At 51.2% G+C, this 12,739-nt stretch overlaps 5 protein-coding genes across 5 annotated transcripts in view; 1 reads left to right on the forward strand and 4 right to left on the reverse strand.

Moving 5' to 3' along the window:
• BDR25DRAFT_392654 (Isochorismatase hydrolase) overlaps window positions 1-881 on the reverse strand; it is a gene marked incomplete at its 3' end in the record, with an annotated part of 996 nt that extends 115 nt beyond the window's left edge. Inside the window, exons 1-2 of the mRNA XM_033698212.1 lie at window positions 69-881; window positions 8-30 (exon numbers count right to left, since the gene is read on the reverse strand). Coding sequence (XP_033549562.1) covers window positions 8-30; window positions 69-712 — 667 coding nt within the window. The 5' untranslated portion in view covers window positions 713-881. The remainder of the gene's footprint in view (window positions 1-7; window positions 31-68) is intronic.
• Window positions 882-1,154: 273 nt separating this feature from the next.
• BDR25DRAFT_219701 (MFS multidrug transporter-like protein) lies at window positions 1,155-2,846 on the forward strand (the record flags this gene model as incomplete). Its single annotated transcript, XM_033684978.1, has 2 exons — window positions 1,155-1,460; window positions 1,533-2,846. 2 exons carry the CDS (start codon window positions 1,155-1,157, stop codon window positions 2,844-2,846), a joined length of 1,620 nt encoding a protein of 539 aa, XP_033549563.1.
• A 2,142-nt stretch (window positions 2,847-4,988) lies between these two features.
• Window positions 4,989-5,471, reverse strand: BDR25DRAFT_312640 (uncharacterized protein; the record flags this gene model as incomplete). The annotated part of the gene is made up of 1 exon (XM_033691311.1): window positions 4,989-5,471. The coding sequence occupies one exon, from the start codon at window positions 5,469-5,471 to the stop codon at window positions 4,989-4,991; it is 483 nt and encodes a 160-aa protein (XP_033549564.1).
• A 1,166-nt stretch (window positions 5,472-6,637) lies between these two features.
• BDR25DRAFT_198837 (uncharacterized protein) lies at window positions 6,638-7,744 on the reverse strand (the record flags this gene model as incomplete). The annotated part of the gene is made up of 1 exon (XM_033684368.1): window positions 6,638-7,744. A coding segment is annotated over one exon (1,107 nt), but the record flags the coding sequence as incomplete, so codon positions are not given.
• Window positions 7,745-8,440: 696 nt separating this feature from the next.
• BDR25DRAFT_302426 (alpha/beta-hydrolase) lies at window positions 8,441-10,593 on the reverse strand. The gene is made up of 2 exons (XM_033689790.1): window positions 10,152-10,593; window positions 8,441-10,099 (listed from the first exon to the last, which is right to left on the reverse strand). Exons 1-2 carry the CDS (start codon window positions 10,299-10,301, stop codon window positions 8,591-8,593), a joined length of 1,659 nt encoding a protein of 552 aa, XP_033549566.1. The 5' UTR covers window positions 10,302-10,593; the 3' UTR covers window positions 8,441-8,590.
• Between the last annotated feature and the right edge of the window lie 2,146 nt (window positions 10,594-12,739).

Genomic DNA, 12,739 nt, shown 5'->3' on the forward strand with positions numbered 1-12,739 from the left:
CCCCCACCTGCACCTTTCCAGAAACCCTCACTGCAATATCCACGACAATGTGTGCTAACAACTCCTACTTCTCACCCATGACCTTCGCAAACCCTTCCTGGAACTCAGCGGCAGTTACAACATAGCCCCTATTGTTGCACACTTTCCCCACCATCATCTCATGCACGTCCTCAGCCTGGTCGGCACACCCATCCGAGATAACCGACACGACGTATTCGGCATCACTAGCTGTAACCGCAGTCCTCATAACACACCCCGATGTGCTCAGCCCGGTTAGAACCAGCGACTTAATTCCCTTCTTTCCCAAGAAGTCTTCCAGGCCGGGTGATTTCAGCGCAGATACATGGCCTGGCGTTCTGGTAAACGTGATATCGAGGTCGTCACCACCACCCTCTAGCAGCTCGGTAGGCTCTTCACTGCCGCCGCCCGATTTCATGGCGGCGGCGATGCCAACGAGCCGGTCGGCATCTTTACATGTTGGGAATGGTGTGGCGTTGATATCGAGTAGGCAATGGATCACTTGGATACCTTGCGACTTTGCCCAAGTCCGCATCCTAGCCGCGACGGAGAGAGCTGCGGGAGCCTGAGGTACACCGGCTCGTTGAACAAACATGGAGTGGAAGTCTAGGAGGAGGAGAGCGGTCTGGCAGGGCCCATAATGGCCAGGTGTAGTTTTGTCGGCGGCATTGAATGTAGCTGCGAGGGTTGTCATGGTTGGTGATGAGTTGGACTTTCATATTTGAGTGAGTGCAGGTGGGTTTTATATTTATGAAGCCGCCTCCTGTTGTCGTTGTCGTTGTCGTCGAATGTTGTGGTTTCGACTTCGGCGCATGCTCGGGGATATCGCCTGCCACCACTCGACGTATCTCCGCTCAGTCGCGAGCATGCAGCCGTCCTGGTCGCTGTCAGGGCCTTGCGTGAATGACCAAATTAGCAGAACGCACAGCTCAAGATCGCCGCCAAGATTCTTGAACGGGCCGGCCCTAACCTTGGAACAGAACTTCACACGAGCTCGGCCTTCGGGCGGCGTTAACAGCTTGCTCCGATTGGTCCACTGCGACTACTATTTCATGATAGGAGAAGAATCGATTCCAGTAACCTCAATCGCTCACTCTTTTGCTTCAGTCTGGTGTGAATATCAAACAGGAGACGGTATGTCGGACAAACGTAACACAGATGAAATAACGCCAGTAAGTCAAGTAGGCATCAGAGTCAACGACGAGGAGGCTAAGGAGAAGTACGAAAACAATGCCACCAATGTCAGCTCAGATAACAACGCAGACGACAAACCCTACTCAGTCTTCACTCACAACGAAAAGCGAATCATTGTTCTCTGTGCCGGCCTTTCACAATTCTTCTCCCCAATCTCTGGGCAAATTTATTTTCCATCACTCAATGCCATCGCGGCTGACCTGCACGTCTCCAATTCACTGGTCAACTTGACAATCACAACGTATCTGGTGAGTGCGATACTCTTACCAGATTGACGGGGACCGAAATTGACCAGCTAATCTCATATCACCTTTTGCTAGATCATGCAAGGTCTCGCACCCGCATTCGTCGGTGGCTTTTCCGACAGTTCAGGACGAAGACCCACGTACTTCATATGTTTCATCATTTATGCTGCGGCCAACATTGGCCTCGGTGTTCAAAACAACTACACCGCACTAATGGTCCTACGCTGTCTCCAGAGCGCTGGTGGCAGTGGCACAGTTGCACTTGCACAGGCAGTCGTCTCCGACATCGTCACATCGCAGGAGCGGGGTGCCTACGTTTCGTACATGTCAATCGCCTCGCAGGCTGGGCCATCACTTGGCCCACTCATCGGCGGTCTTCTTGGACAGTACCTTGGCTGGCATTCAATATTCTGGTTTTTGCTTATCTCCATTAGTGTGGTATTCGTGCCAGCCGCGCTATTTCTAGCTGAAACGTGCAGAAACGTTGTTGATGATGGGTCTGTGCCACCGCCTAAATGGAGGCGTTGTTACATAAACTCAAAAGTAGAGAAGAGGATCATCGCAGAAGGCCGACGGATTCCATTCGACAAGCGGGACCAGCTCGCTCGAAAAAGAAAACTTCGGTTTCCTAATCCCTTGGATACGGTCAAGATCGTATTCACAAAAGAAGCTGGCTATATATTAGTATACATCGGGATGGTGTGTTGCGGGTACTATGCCACCGTCGCTCTAATTCCCTCCCAGTTCGGCACCGTCTACGGCTTCAATCAGATCCAAATCGCGCTGTGCTATCTGCCACTCGGCTGCGGGAGCTTACTCGCCGGCCTGATCCGTGGTAGGATCATCGACTCAAGATACAAAGCCCACGCCAAACGACTGAATTTCCCACTGAAATACAACCGCCAGGTTGATCTGAGCAACTTCCCTATCGAGCGCGCTCGGTTGGAAGTCGTTGTCCCAACCCTCGCCCTTGGTTCCGCGTGTTTCATTGGGTTCGGGTGGATGATTCAATACAAAGTCAATCTGGCTGGTCCGTTGGTCTTCCTCTTTGTCATTGGCTTTTGTGTTAGCGCGTCGATAAACACTGTCTCGGTCTTGCTTGTAGATATCTATCCTGGGAAAGCGGGGACAGCAACCGCGGCTAATAATCTCGTGCGCTGTTGGCTGGGAGCGGGCGCGACAAGTGGGGTGGAGCCATTGATTAAGAAAGTGGGCATTGGGTGGACTACTACTTTCTTCGGCCTTCTTATTTTTGTATTCAGTCCGATTCTTTGGTATATTATGAAGAATGGTCCGAAGTGGCGTCGTGCTACCAAGGAAAGGAAAGAACGACAAGAGGCTAAACGAGAGGCAAAAATCCATGGAGACAGTGGAGATAGACAGCCATGAACTGACAAACATGATTCATCTTAAATGCGCTTCTCTCTTGTACCGACTGGCTAACCACATCCTCGACCCAGAGTATGGTTTAGGGATTACATAGCAATCTGAAAGGTGAGGGCAATAGCGTGGCGGAGCTGCGCACCGATTCATGCGGCATCTCGGTGGGTCCCATCAACTAGTGAGTGGTGGCAGACCAACTAGAATTCTCGTGAATTGTCTTATCATTTGATCTCCCTCGCTCCCAAATGGGGGCCTTAACCACCCATGCATTCTAAGTTTTTGCAAAGAGGGCCAAAAGCGCTGTGGGTACGTGATGTGACGCCATTCTATAGCCTCAGAACAGTCCTATGCTAGAGTACATTCACTTTTTTCAATCACTGAAGCATTTGGCACGCTGTACCTAGTCCAACATGCGGACATGCCTCCCCTCTTCCTTCCCTTGTTTGCTCGCTATCTACTACCCTCTTTACCACCACACACTATGCCATGGACCCGGTCAACATTACCGAAATTATCTTTGCCATTATACAATCCAATTCAAGCTTGTTATCATGACAATAGTAATTCAATTTAAAATGGACTAGCTCTCCTTCACCAAAGAACACCCGATTGTCCGCTCTAATCTTAGTCTCGAAAGAGACTCTTTCAGCCGTTCCATTGAGATAAGTCTCGTGGGATGCATCGACAGCTTAGTTATCAACGAAACTAAAATCTTTGACATCCTATGGACCATCGTTCGGACGGAGCTCTCATGATGCCTCCTCTTGTAATCACTCCAATTCAAAATCCTTTGTTTAAAGCAGGAAAACCTGGCACTGGACGCGGGAAATATTACGTAACACTGCCGAATCTTGGGAAATTCTAGTGTATGTTTAGGTTAAAGGTGATGATTTCCGGGTACTGCTTGCCGCCGGCGAGTTAAGGTCTCTACATAGTGTTGTAGGAAACCGTAGCATAGGCTATGCTTGGAAGCTGCTTGAATAAGTGCGTCTAAAGCTAGTGAAATATTACCGAGAAGTGCGATGCTTCCTGGATTTGAGTGTTAGTATTATAGATAGATTTAGGGGAACGATATTCTGATAGCTGTGTAGCTCCAATTTTCGGTCAAGTTTAACATATTCTATCTTCTTTTCGATCACTTATCATTCTCTACCGTCTTTCAGCACAACATCCTTTCATGGCTCTATACCTACAAGATGATAGGTGCTGATATAGTTCGAATTGACTTCGCCTAAAACATTGTTATCTACTACGGTAGCTACAATTATCTCGGAATGCACGTGAGAGCACCAAATATCACCTCTCACTCTGAAGGACTAAAGTCACGCCTACTTTCGCGAATTTGAGAAAGAGGCCGAGAGCAAGGAGATGGTATTGTTGACAAACTCGGCGAAGGTTCTAGTCCAAAATGTTAACCGCAACTACGCTAGCTATTCTAACGAAAGTCGTTTAGAGTCGGTTAAGCGGCTAACCCAATAAAGCGGCCGGACATTGTCAGGCATGAATAGTGGAATTGTCGTGGCGAGCGAGATATCAAGTAGGCTTTTAACGGGCCTTGGAGCTGACGTGTGACCACTCAGGAGGCTCATGATATCGACCATCGGAAATTCCCTCTTGCCAGCTGAGCAGAGAACTAATAATACGAGCCTTCTGAGTGGCCGCACCTTAGCTCAGAGGCTCGTTATAAGTCGGTAGACCAGCCCAACGACAAGGGCCCACAGTGACAGGTGTTGACCAACTTATATGTGTGATCTTTGGTTCAACGCGTCGAAGTGGTCTAACCTCACCGATTGGCCAGCATGACCGCAGTCGCTGTGAATGCTTTGCAGCCACATTCCCCATTGTATATATCCATCCCAAAACCTCCCAACCCACCAACGTATTCACTAAACTAGAACACAATCAATCTTACTCAGTAACAATTTATTTATTACTTACCTACACCACCGCTAAGATCTCGAAACGGGCTCCGCTCCTTTTACTCCCCTTTTGCAACTCCTCCGCGTCACCTGCCTTCCCAGACTACCTCAATCACCAATCTCCGTACATCCTGAACGCGCCTAATTCAGCAACTCCGGCGTGGGACCTGGAATCAAGCTTGCGATCTAGCCGCAGGCGAACAAATGTGCCGCTTGGTCAAATGTATCGTCAGTTGTTAGGGGCCATGGTGTTTGGGAGATTCTGTCTGCGGAAGGACGGGCAAAGGGGGCTGGCGGGAGGGAAAGTTGTCGGGCTGGATTGAAGCGGGGTATGCGCTTCCGCGTCCCATACTTTCTGGAATGAGGAAACTAGAGATGGGTCTGGGCCTGGAGAACCCTTAGCCACAATCCTAGTCCCAGCTACAGTACCAGTACCACTACTAGTCTCGCCGCCACCGCTCCCCAAAACCGCACCCGCATTAACATTCCCCACCCCAACCAATCTATCACTTTCCCAAGGCCTCATCACCACACTTCCTCCAGCATTTTGGCTACGGCTAAGGCAATGGTGCCGACCCTGGCCATGCTCTTGCCCATCATACCGAGGCTCCATCTCAACCACCATGTCGACACCCCCAACCCTCATCTCTCTAACCTTAACCTGCACCTCCACGCCATTGCCCAGATGCTTTTCCTTCCTACCCATACACATCTTCTTCGCCCAACAGACCACACGGTATATATGATACAGCCAAGTAACTACCGAAATCAGCGGGTTCAAACTACTACGGAAATACCGCCCCGGTGGAATCTGCCCGAAGGTGGCGCTATGTAGGATGGAGAGGAATGCGAAGGAGAATATAACGCCGAAGAAGATTGATAAGATGATTGCTGTGTTTGAGGTGTAAAGTGGAATTGCGGGGTAGAAAGGTAGTGGGTGAGGAGGATAGTGGCGGTGGCGTTTGGGCTAGGGGAGGTGCCGGAGGGATTGTGGGTCTTGGGCGCAAATGCAAATGCGGGCATTTTGGTGCGAGGGATATGGTCGTTGTGATTTGCGGGTGTGTTCGAAAGGGGCTTTTACCTCTAGCAGCGATATTTGTGGTGGGTCATTTAGTCTGGAGATGACGAAGAAGAGCGAAGGAAAGGGGTATATCTCCTCCAGGTCCATGCACAAAGAATGAAAGATGGGTATGCACAATACAAGCTGGAAGGTCAAAGACAGCATATAAATATGGCGAAGAGTTGTGGAATGTGACGGGCGTGAATGACCCCCAGCAACTGTGAAAATGCATGCGCTTGACTAATTGCGTGCGGAATGGAATGGTACCACAACCTAGCCTGTCGAAAACAAAATTTTGAGGAAGAGACGCGAGAAACGAACACGCCCGCGTACTTATCTTTCCAAAAACGCCCAGAAGTTTCTGTACAAATGCAGAACCCCAGCTATGCGTGCTCCCACATCCCACATGCCTAAAACCGAATGCAAGGTATCATAATACACCCCAACCCAAGAAACAATCGCTAACATAATCAAGCACTCATTGCATTCGGAAACACATTGCCGCCCTCCCTCTCCCTCTCCCTCTCCCCAGCCCTACTACTCCTCCTCCCGTTCTCCCGCCTCGTTTGTGGGGGTCCCATCCCCCCAACCGTACCGTCATATCCCGACGTCTCGCCATCTTTATCAGAGAGGCTTTCGGAGGTACTCAACGCACTCGCTCTCTTACTCTGCCACGGATTGTTCGGTTCATTTGGGGTCCCCGGTCTACTACCGCTCCCGCTCCCACTAGATCCAAGTCGCTGTGGCGCGCGGGCAGCTTGGGTGGTGCTAAGCGGGACGACGGCAGGAGTCGGTCGCTTTCGACGGGAGTCAGAGCGGGTTGTTGTGCTGCCTGTAGTGCTTGTGCTCCACCGCCGCTCTCTCGTTTCCAGGGGCCTGAGTTTATCATCAAAGTCGGGCGTTGGTGTTGTGCTGCGTGACGAACTCCTCGAATGGCTTCCGTCTCTTCCTCTCAGCATGCTGGGTCGCCGCTTTCGGTCTCTTAGCGAGCCAGATGTAGACCCAGAGTAACCGTGGCCGTGGACGGTCTTTTCGACATCTCCAGTGCGCGTTGTGATGCCTCTGGCGCGTTTCCAGCCGCGCCATCCAGTCCACCATAGCCACCCTCCTTCTTCCCGAGCGATCTCGCGTTGGCGGGCACGTACTCGTTTCCTTAGTTCTGCCCTACGCTCATTTTCCCTCTCCCAATACTCTGTCCGATACATCTCCCAGTTCTCGCGGAAATCCGGACCAAACGGTTTCGGCAGCAACAATAGCTTAATATAATCGCCGCCCGGCGCAATATCCTCCTCGGCATATTCCTTCCCATCCTCCACAATCCTATGTCTCGGCCTTCCATCGGACAAATCATTCTTTTTCTCCTGCACCAAATTAATGAAATGATAGCTACTCCCACCCGTCTCGCCGCCCCACAGCCCGCCCGAGAACGGCAGAACGAAGGCCAGCCACCCCGCCAGCTCCATCCACCACGGTCCGCGTATCACTACGATTTTCGCATTCATACCACGGAGCCCGCGATTCGCGACACCGATCCAGCGCCGTGGCCATCGCACCCCGCGCTCCCACTGCCCAGTTGCCCAGAACAGGATGACAGTCACAACGCCGGTGATAAAGCAGACCTTCTGGCCCATATCCACGAGCCAGTATTGCGATCCTCCAATACCTTTCCCATCTTCGCGAGGCCTCAGCCAGAGAAGATAGGTAAAAAACACTATCCACAGGGCCAACAGCGTCAACACGAAGGTGTTCTGCCGCCGTCGTGCCCGTAGCGTGAGATACTGGCTGCGCAGACTCGCCTCGAGGATCAAGAGATTGAGGTAGATCTGCGGGGGGGAAGAGGGAAGTAGTGACGTTGGATCAGGGGGAGGGTGTGGGGGCCGGGGGGTCTTGAGAGAGGCGAGGCGGTCATTGGCATCGTGGGAAGGTGGGGGAGCGAAGGGGGAAGCTGCGACTTGGTGCACAGACGCGTTTGGAGGGGGTGCACCTTTGACAAGCTGGTCGAGCGAGGGAGGGGGGCGGGGGGGGAGTGCCATTGAGGGTGTAGAGTCTCCAGGACGCTACCTAGAGCCGTGGTGGTGCTGGTGCTGGCATGTGAAGGCGCATTCGGGATGCTCGGGGTAACACTGGGGAGAAGTACGAGTGTAGGAGGAGAAAGGATAGACTAAGAGGCCGCTGATAAAGGGCGAAAGATGACTGGAGAAACGAGTCTAGGGGTGAGAGAGAGAGAGAGAGCTGTATATGAAGTTTTGAAGCGGCACGGCTTTTAGTTGTGTATATGCAAGTTGATGCAAGTTGAGGCGCAAGAGATGAAGTCAGAGGACTCGCTAAAACGTCGGTGAAGGCAGGGATTCGCTGGCACACGAGCACCACACCATCAACTGCCCATAGCCCATTGGACTATTACCGGTTGGGGAATGGAGTACCGATTTCACCCTCACCCTCACTCACCGTCAGTTCGCAAACCAATATCAATACATGCAATGTGCGGGGTCGAGATGTTGGGGACGTGAATGTGGGACGACCCAAGCATTTGGCTGGGGCCGGGAGCTTGGGCCTTGCACCGGAACACGAGGCTGCAGATGGGTCTGGCGCGGATCAGTCCATGTCGACATGTGAAACTTAGATACAGTACGGATCCGTACGCGGGTTGAAATATATGTTTATACAAAAGCCGGGCTGTTTCTACTGTACCCAAATACAACCAATCATTCCCCATGATATCTATCCTGCATCCCAAAACTCCGAATCATTCACTATCTATCTGTCAAGCGTCACCGCACCCCCTCCCTGCGTTTCACATCTGCCATCTCCTCGAGCATGACTCTGTTGAACTGATCCCATCCATCCAGATACACGTGGTGTCCCGCTTTGTGGATTATGATAACCTTAGCTTCGCCTTGGTCTTTCTTCCTCTCCTCGGGTGTTGCGTTCGCTAAAATCCTGGCCTTCTCCTGGTTGATTTTCTCCTCGGACGCGAATCCACCCGCAACATCCATCCAATCGTTCTCACCGTACATGAAAATGATTGGAATGCCGTTTTCTCTCTCGCCTTGGCGAGATGCAGAGGAGTGGAAAGACTGGACCGTTGACACAATTGAAGGGGCAGGTGATTTTGACCTCGTTTTATGGCATTTCTTTGGAGGGGTGTCGCCGTCGACCGTCGGACCGTCGTGCGCCTGAATCCATTGCCTGCCTACGCCTTGGATCCGTTGGATTAGGGGGCTACGCGCAAATGCGCCGGGTGCGAGAATGTATGATAGTGCATATTCCGAGCTTCCTCGCTGGCGGAACAGCGAGTAGCTGTAATCGTGCAATGCCTGGGCCTCTTCCTGGGGAAGATGCGAGAAGCGGCGCGAAGTCCAGCCGGAAACAAGACGAGGCCCAAGGGGACCGCTCCATCGGACTAGAGAGAATGGTGAGATCATATTGGCCTCCCAGAGAAACGATATCCACCCGGGTATTCTCCGTCGCGGTGGCTCATTCTTCGGCGCCTGCTCGCCCTTCTTTCGCTGATTGAGGAAGTTGTTGTTGTCAGCCGTTGCTGGCTTGATACCATTACTGGTCTCCGCAGCGTCTTGTGTGAATTCATTTGCCATGGTCGAGTCTTGTGGCTCTGGAAGCTCCTCGTTGACAGCATATGGGTCTTCGGGGATTCCGACCGGTGATGCGAGTATTAGTTTGTTGAGATGACCGGGATACTTGAGAGCGTATGCCACAGCGAGGTATCCACCGAGACTGTGGCCGAGAAGCGTGAAGCGGTCCAGGCCACGCTTGATGCGCCATTCTTCGAGCGCGTCGATGAACCAATTCTCCGCTTCGGTGATCTTGCCCTCCTTGTCCTTGGCATGGATCTTGAATGTTGGTCGGCTACTCCTGCCCATACCCAGGAGGTCCAGAGCGAAGATCTTCCACCCGGTTGCGCGAGACAAGGCTTCAAAGTTTCGATAGAAGAACCCCAAGCCTGCGCCATACCCATGGAGCATGACGAGATTGTTCTCCACGTCTTCGCCGACCCGCTCCACCGAGAATTCGTTTAGGGCGCGGCCGTTCCCGCTGAGCTCCACCATTTCCGAGTTCCACCGGCGCGGTCCATGGGGGTCATTGATGCTCGTTGTCGTGACATGTTCCTCGTCGTGATGCGGCTGAGACGGGAGATCGACTGACAATTGAGCGGCAGAAACAGGCGCAGAGCCCGTCTGGTGGTGAGTGGGAGGCTTCTGGAGATGCGGGATGAAGGAGAGGACGCGGTGTTCGGTGGCGGCTGGGGATGTGCCTGCCCACTGATCCTCGTCATCAGCCTCGGCTTGCCCGTCGTAAGTTGACACAACTCACCCATTGACTGAAGCCCTCCTTCGCACCGAGCGGGAACCACTGCGCAAATCTTCCAGACGCCTGTCCCTGTTCCTTCGCCCTCTGAGATGCTAAAGGGCTCTGTTGTGTGCGGTGTTGCAGTTCTTCGCCGCCGTTCTCCGAGGTCGCCATAGAGGATGAGGATCGCGAATCGACTCTGATGGGTGTTGATAGAGATAACACAGTGTACGACGCCCCCGTGAAACCAACTGTTTTATAAACTGTTTTGGCGCCTGGGCGGGGGTTGTTGAAGTACGACCGCAGCAGATGCAGCGGGGAGAAGGTTGAGGAGTGCACCTTTAAAGCCTGGGAGCGCAGCTAGACACCTCAGGATGTCCTGGGGGTCCGCCGCTAGAAATATAGCCTTGATTGCGTACGTCGAGGGGGCAGTGGACGAGAAATGGACATAATAGAGAGTGCTGAGTGGTGTTGGGGTGTGGCTGTCACTCGCGGAGTTAAAGTGACCCGGCTTCGAGGACGTCAGTCGGGCCGGAGCGAAATCTGTCCGTGGACGCACCTCAGCCGGCCTCAGAATTCCGACGACGGCCTCTTCATCCTGACGTCCGCTGGACGACTTTTGCTCTTTCTATGGTAGCCTGAATATACCATCGGCCCTTTTCCTTCGCATTGGCCCCTTTCACAGAATAAGGGGTTCAAGGCAACTCTGTCAGCCGTCCCAAGTACAACGCCCGAAAGGTTTAGAGCGGGCTCCTGAATCTCGAAACCTCGTTCGCTTATTCTGAATCTAACCCTATTTCTAAACTCCATCTCCATGTCCATGTCTTCATTCCAATTTCTCTCTTGATCAGTCGACAGATCTCCCCGGGCGATAGTTTTGTCGAAAGGTTCTAGTGCTCCGCAGCAACCCTAAGATGATCTGTTGCGATAGCTGTAGAAACCAGAAACGAAGAATGACACGAAGGAAATTCTGACTAAGTGGTGGACAAATGACCAACAAGCCGAACTGGATGCCTTTGCTTGGAGGGCATCGAATTTGACCTCACAGCAAACTACTGCACCTGATAGCTCTTCGGTAGGCATACAGGGATCGATTCTCAGGCTATTTACGTTCCTTCAAGTGACTAGACTTAATAATCACGCTTCTAAGCGCAAAGACATCGCGCCCTCCATCCTAATTCTTGTAAATTCTGTTAGACTCTGTGCATTTCTTAAGCACTGTAGACCAGTATTCTAGGGACTCTAGCGTGGTGCAATTAATGTGCTTTGCATCAGGGGTGAAGTCAGTGGGGCGGGGAAGGTATCTGCCATACAGAGGCACATCCGCGTATCGATCTGTTGGCGGTATGTTCTCGGGGTTAGTTTTGTATGGGTTCATAGTGTGAGTGTTATCAGATTGAATGGCGACGTGAAGTGCGAGGATAGAAAACTTTGGGGCAGCATAGAACCCCGGGCCGCCGCAAATGCACGGATCATATTTCCGCTCACAACATTCCGCTCGCGATTCCTCCGCACCAATAGCTAGCGCCTTTGGCACGTTTTCGTACTAGTTTCAGGATTAAGCGCCCGGTTAATGAGAACGCGTGTCTGGATCTCTTCGCATCAAATCATTTTGCACAGCAGCGCAACAATAACCTGTACTTGTTACATTAAAGCTATCTCACAAGTTAGACTCTTAACTTATATAAAAATGGACAAAACTTCTAAAACTTTTAAGCTAACATAAACTATTACTAAGCTAAACAAATTACTAAGCTAGATAAAATCTCTTCGTGCAACTAACACTCTTTTTAAAACCCAATGTTTCAATAACATAGTTAACACTAAACTAACATAACTAGAGTGTGTAAAGGTGCTGGAAATTTTTCTTATTTAAGTTTTGTTACTTGACTCTTTAATTGTCTGCTGTAAAACACCTCTAACTTGTTAGAGATACAGTGCAGGAACTTTCGTGAGCGGAAAAATGCATTATTGATAGTATGATGGCCTCATTCCGGACGAATGATGAGAGCTCCTCCACCGGACTCCTAGCGGCCATATTTGAAATCCGACGCCAATGTACGAAGGGTGAGATCAACGCGTCCGCCATTTTCAGCAGTGTTAAGAAGATTATCAAATCACGCTTGACGAGCTCAGGCGAAAGCAGGCTGCTAACATTAACCAGCTCATATTACTAGGGGGTCCTTCTTCCTTCTACTTTCGCTTGCAGCAGGTATTCTAAGCATGCAGACACGACTTTTCCAATTAAATTAACTCTTCTACGATTTTGTTGGCCTAGTATTCATACTAGGAACTGCAGCTCCAGCCTCTACTCTCTTCATTATAATCGTTACCAGAGACACTGATATATCCGTGGGATTTCCCTCGAGAAAATATTCATTCTATTCCGTTTGTCGCTAGAAACAAGTACATTTCAGTTTTGTGGTGGATCATGCTTTCCATTTCAGGGCTTGTGGGGATGCTCAAGGAAGATGGCAGGTGCGCCGCCTGCAAGTGATGGAACTTGAAGAGTGCTAGGCGAAGTCTGAGGGTTGCTCGATTTTAAGATCCATAGTTTGCCTCGTTGAATATCCTTAATTCCGTGGTTATGACTGAGGCTTGTTATCTACAAA

The sequence above is a fragment of the Lindgomyces ingoldianus genome, assembly GCF_010093535.1.
Source record: "Lindgomyces ingoldianus strain ATCC 200398 unplaced genomic scaffold BDR25scaffold_10, whole genome shotgun sequence".
Classification (NCBI taxonomy): domain Eukaryota; kingdom Fungi; phylum Ascomycota; class Dothideomycetes; order Pleosporales; family Lindgomycetaceae; genus Lindgomyces; species Lindgomyces ingoldianus.

Excerpts from the sequence above, each read along its gene's own strand:
- BDR25DRAFT_302426 (XM_033689790.1), bottom strand. The coding sequence starts at position 10,301 with ATGGCGACCTCGGAGAACGGCGGCGAAGAACTGCAACACCGCACACAA. Across the intron at positions 10,100-10,151 it reads AGGAGGGCTTCAGTCAATGG|TGGGCAGGCACATCCCCAGC; the intron begins GTGAGTTGTGTC and ends GACGAGGATCAG.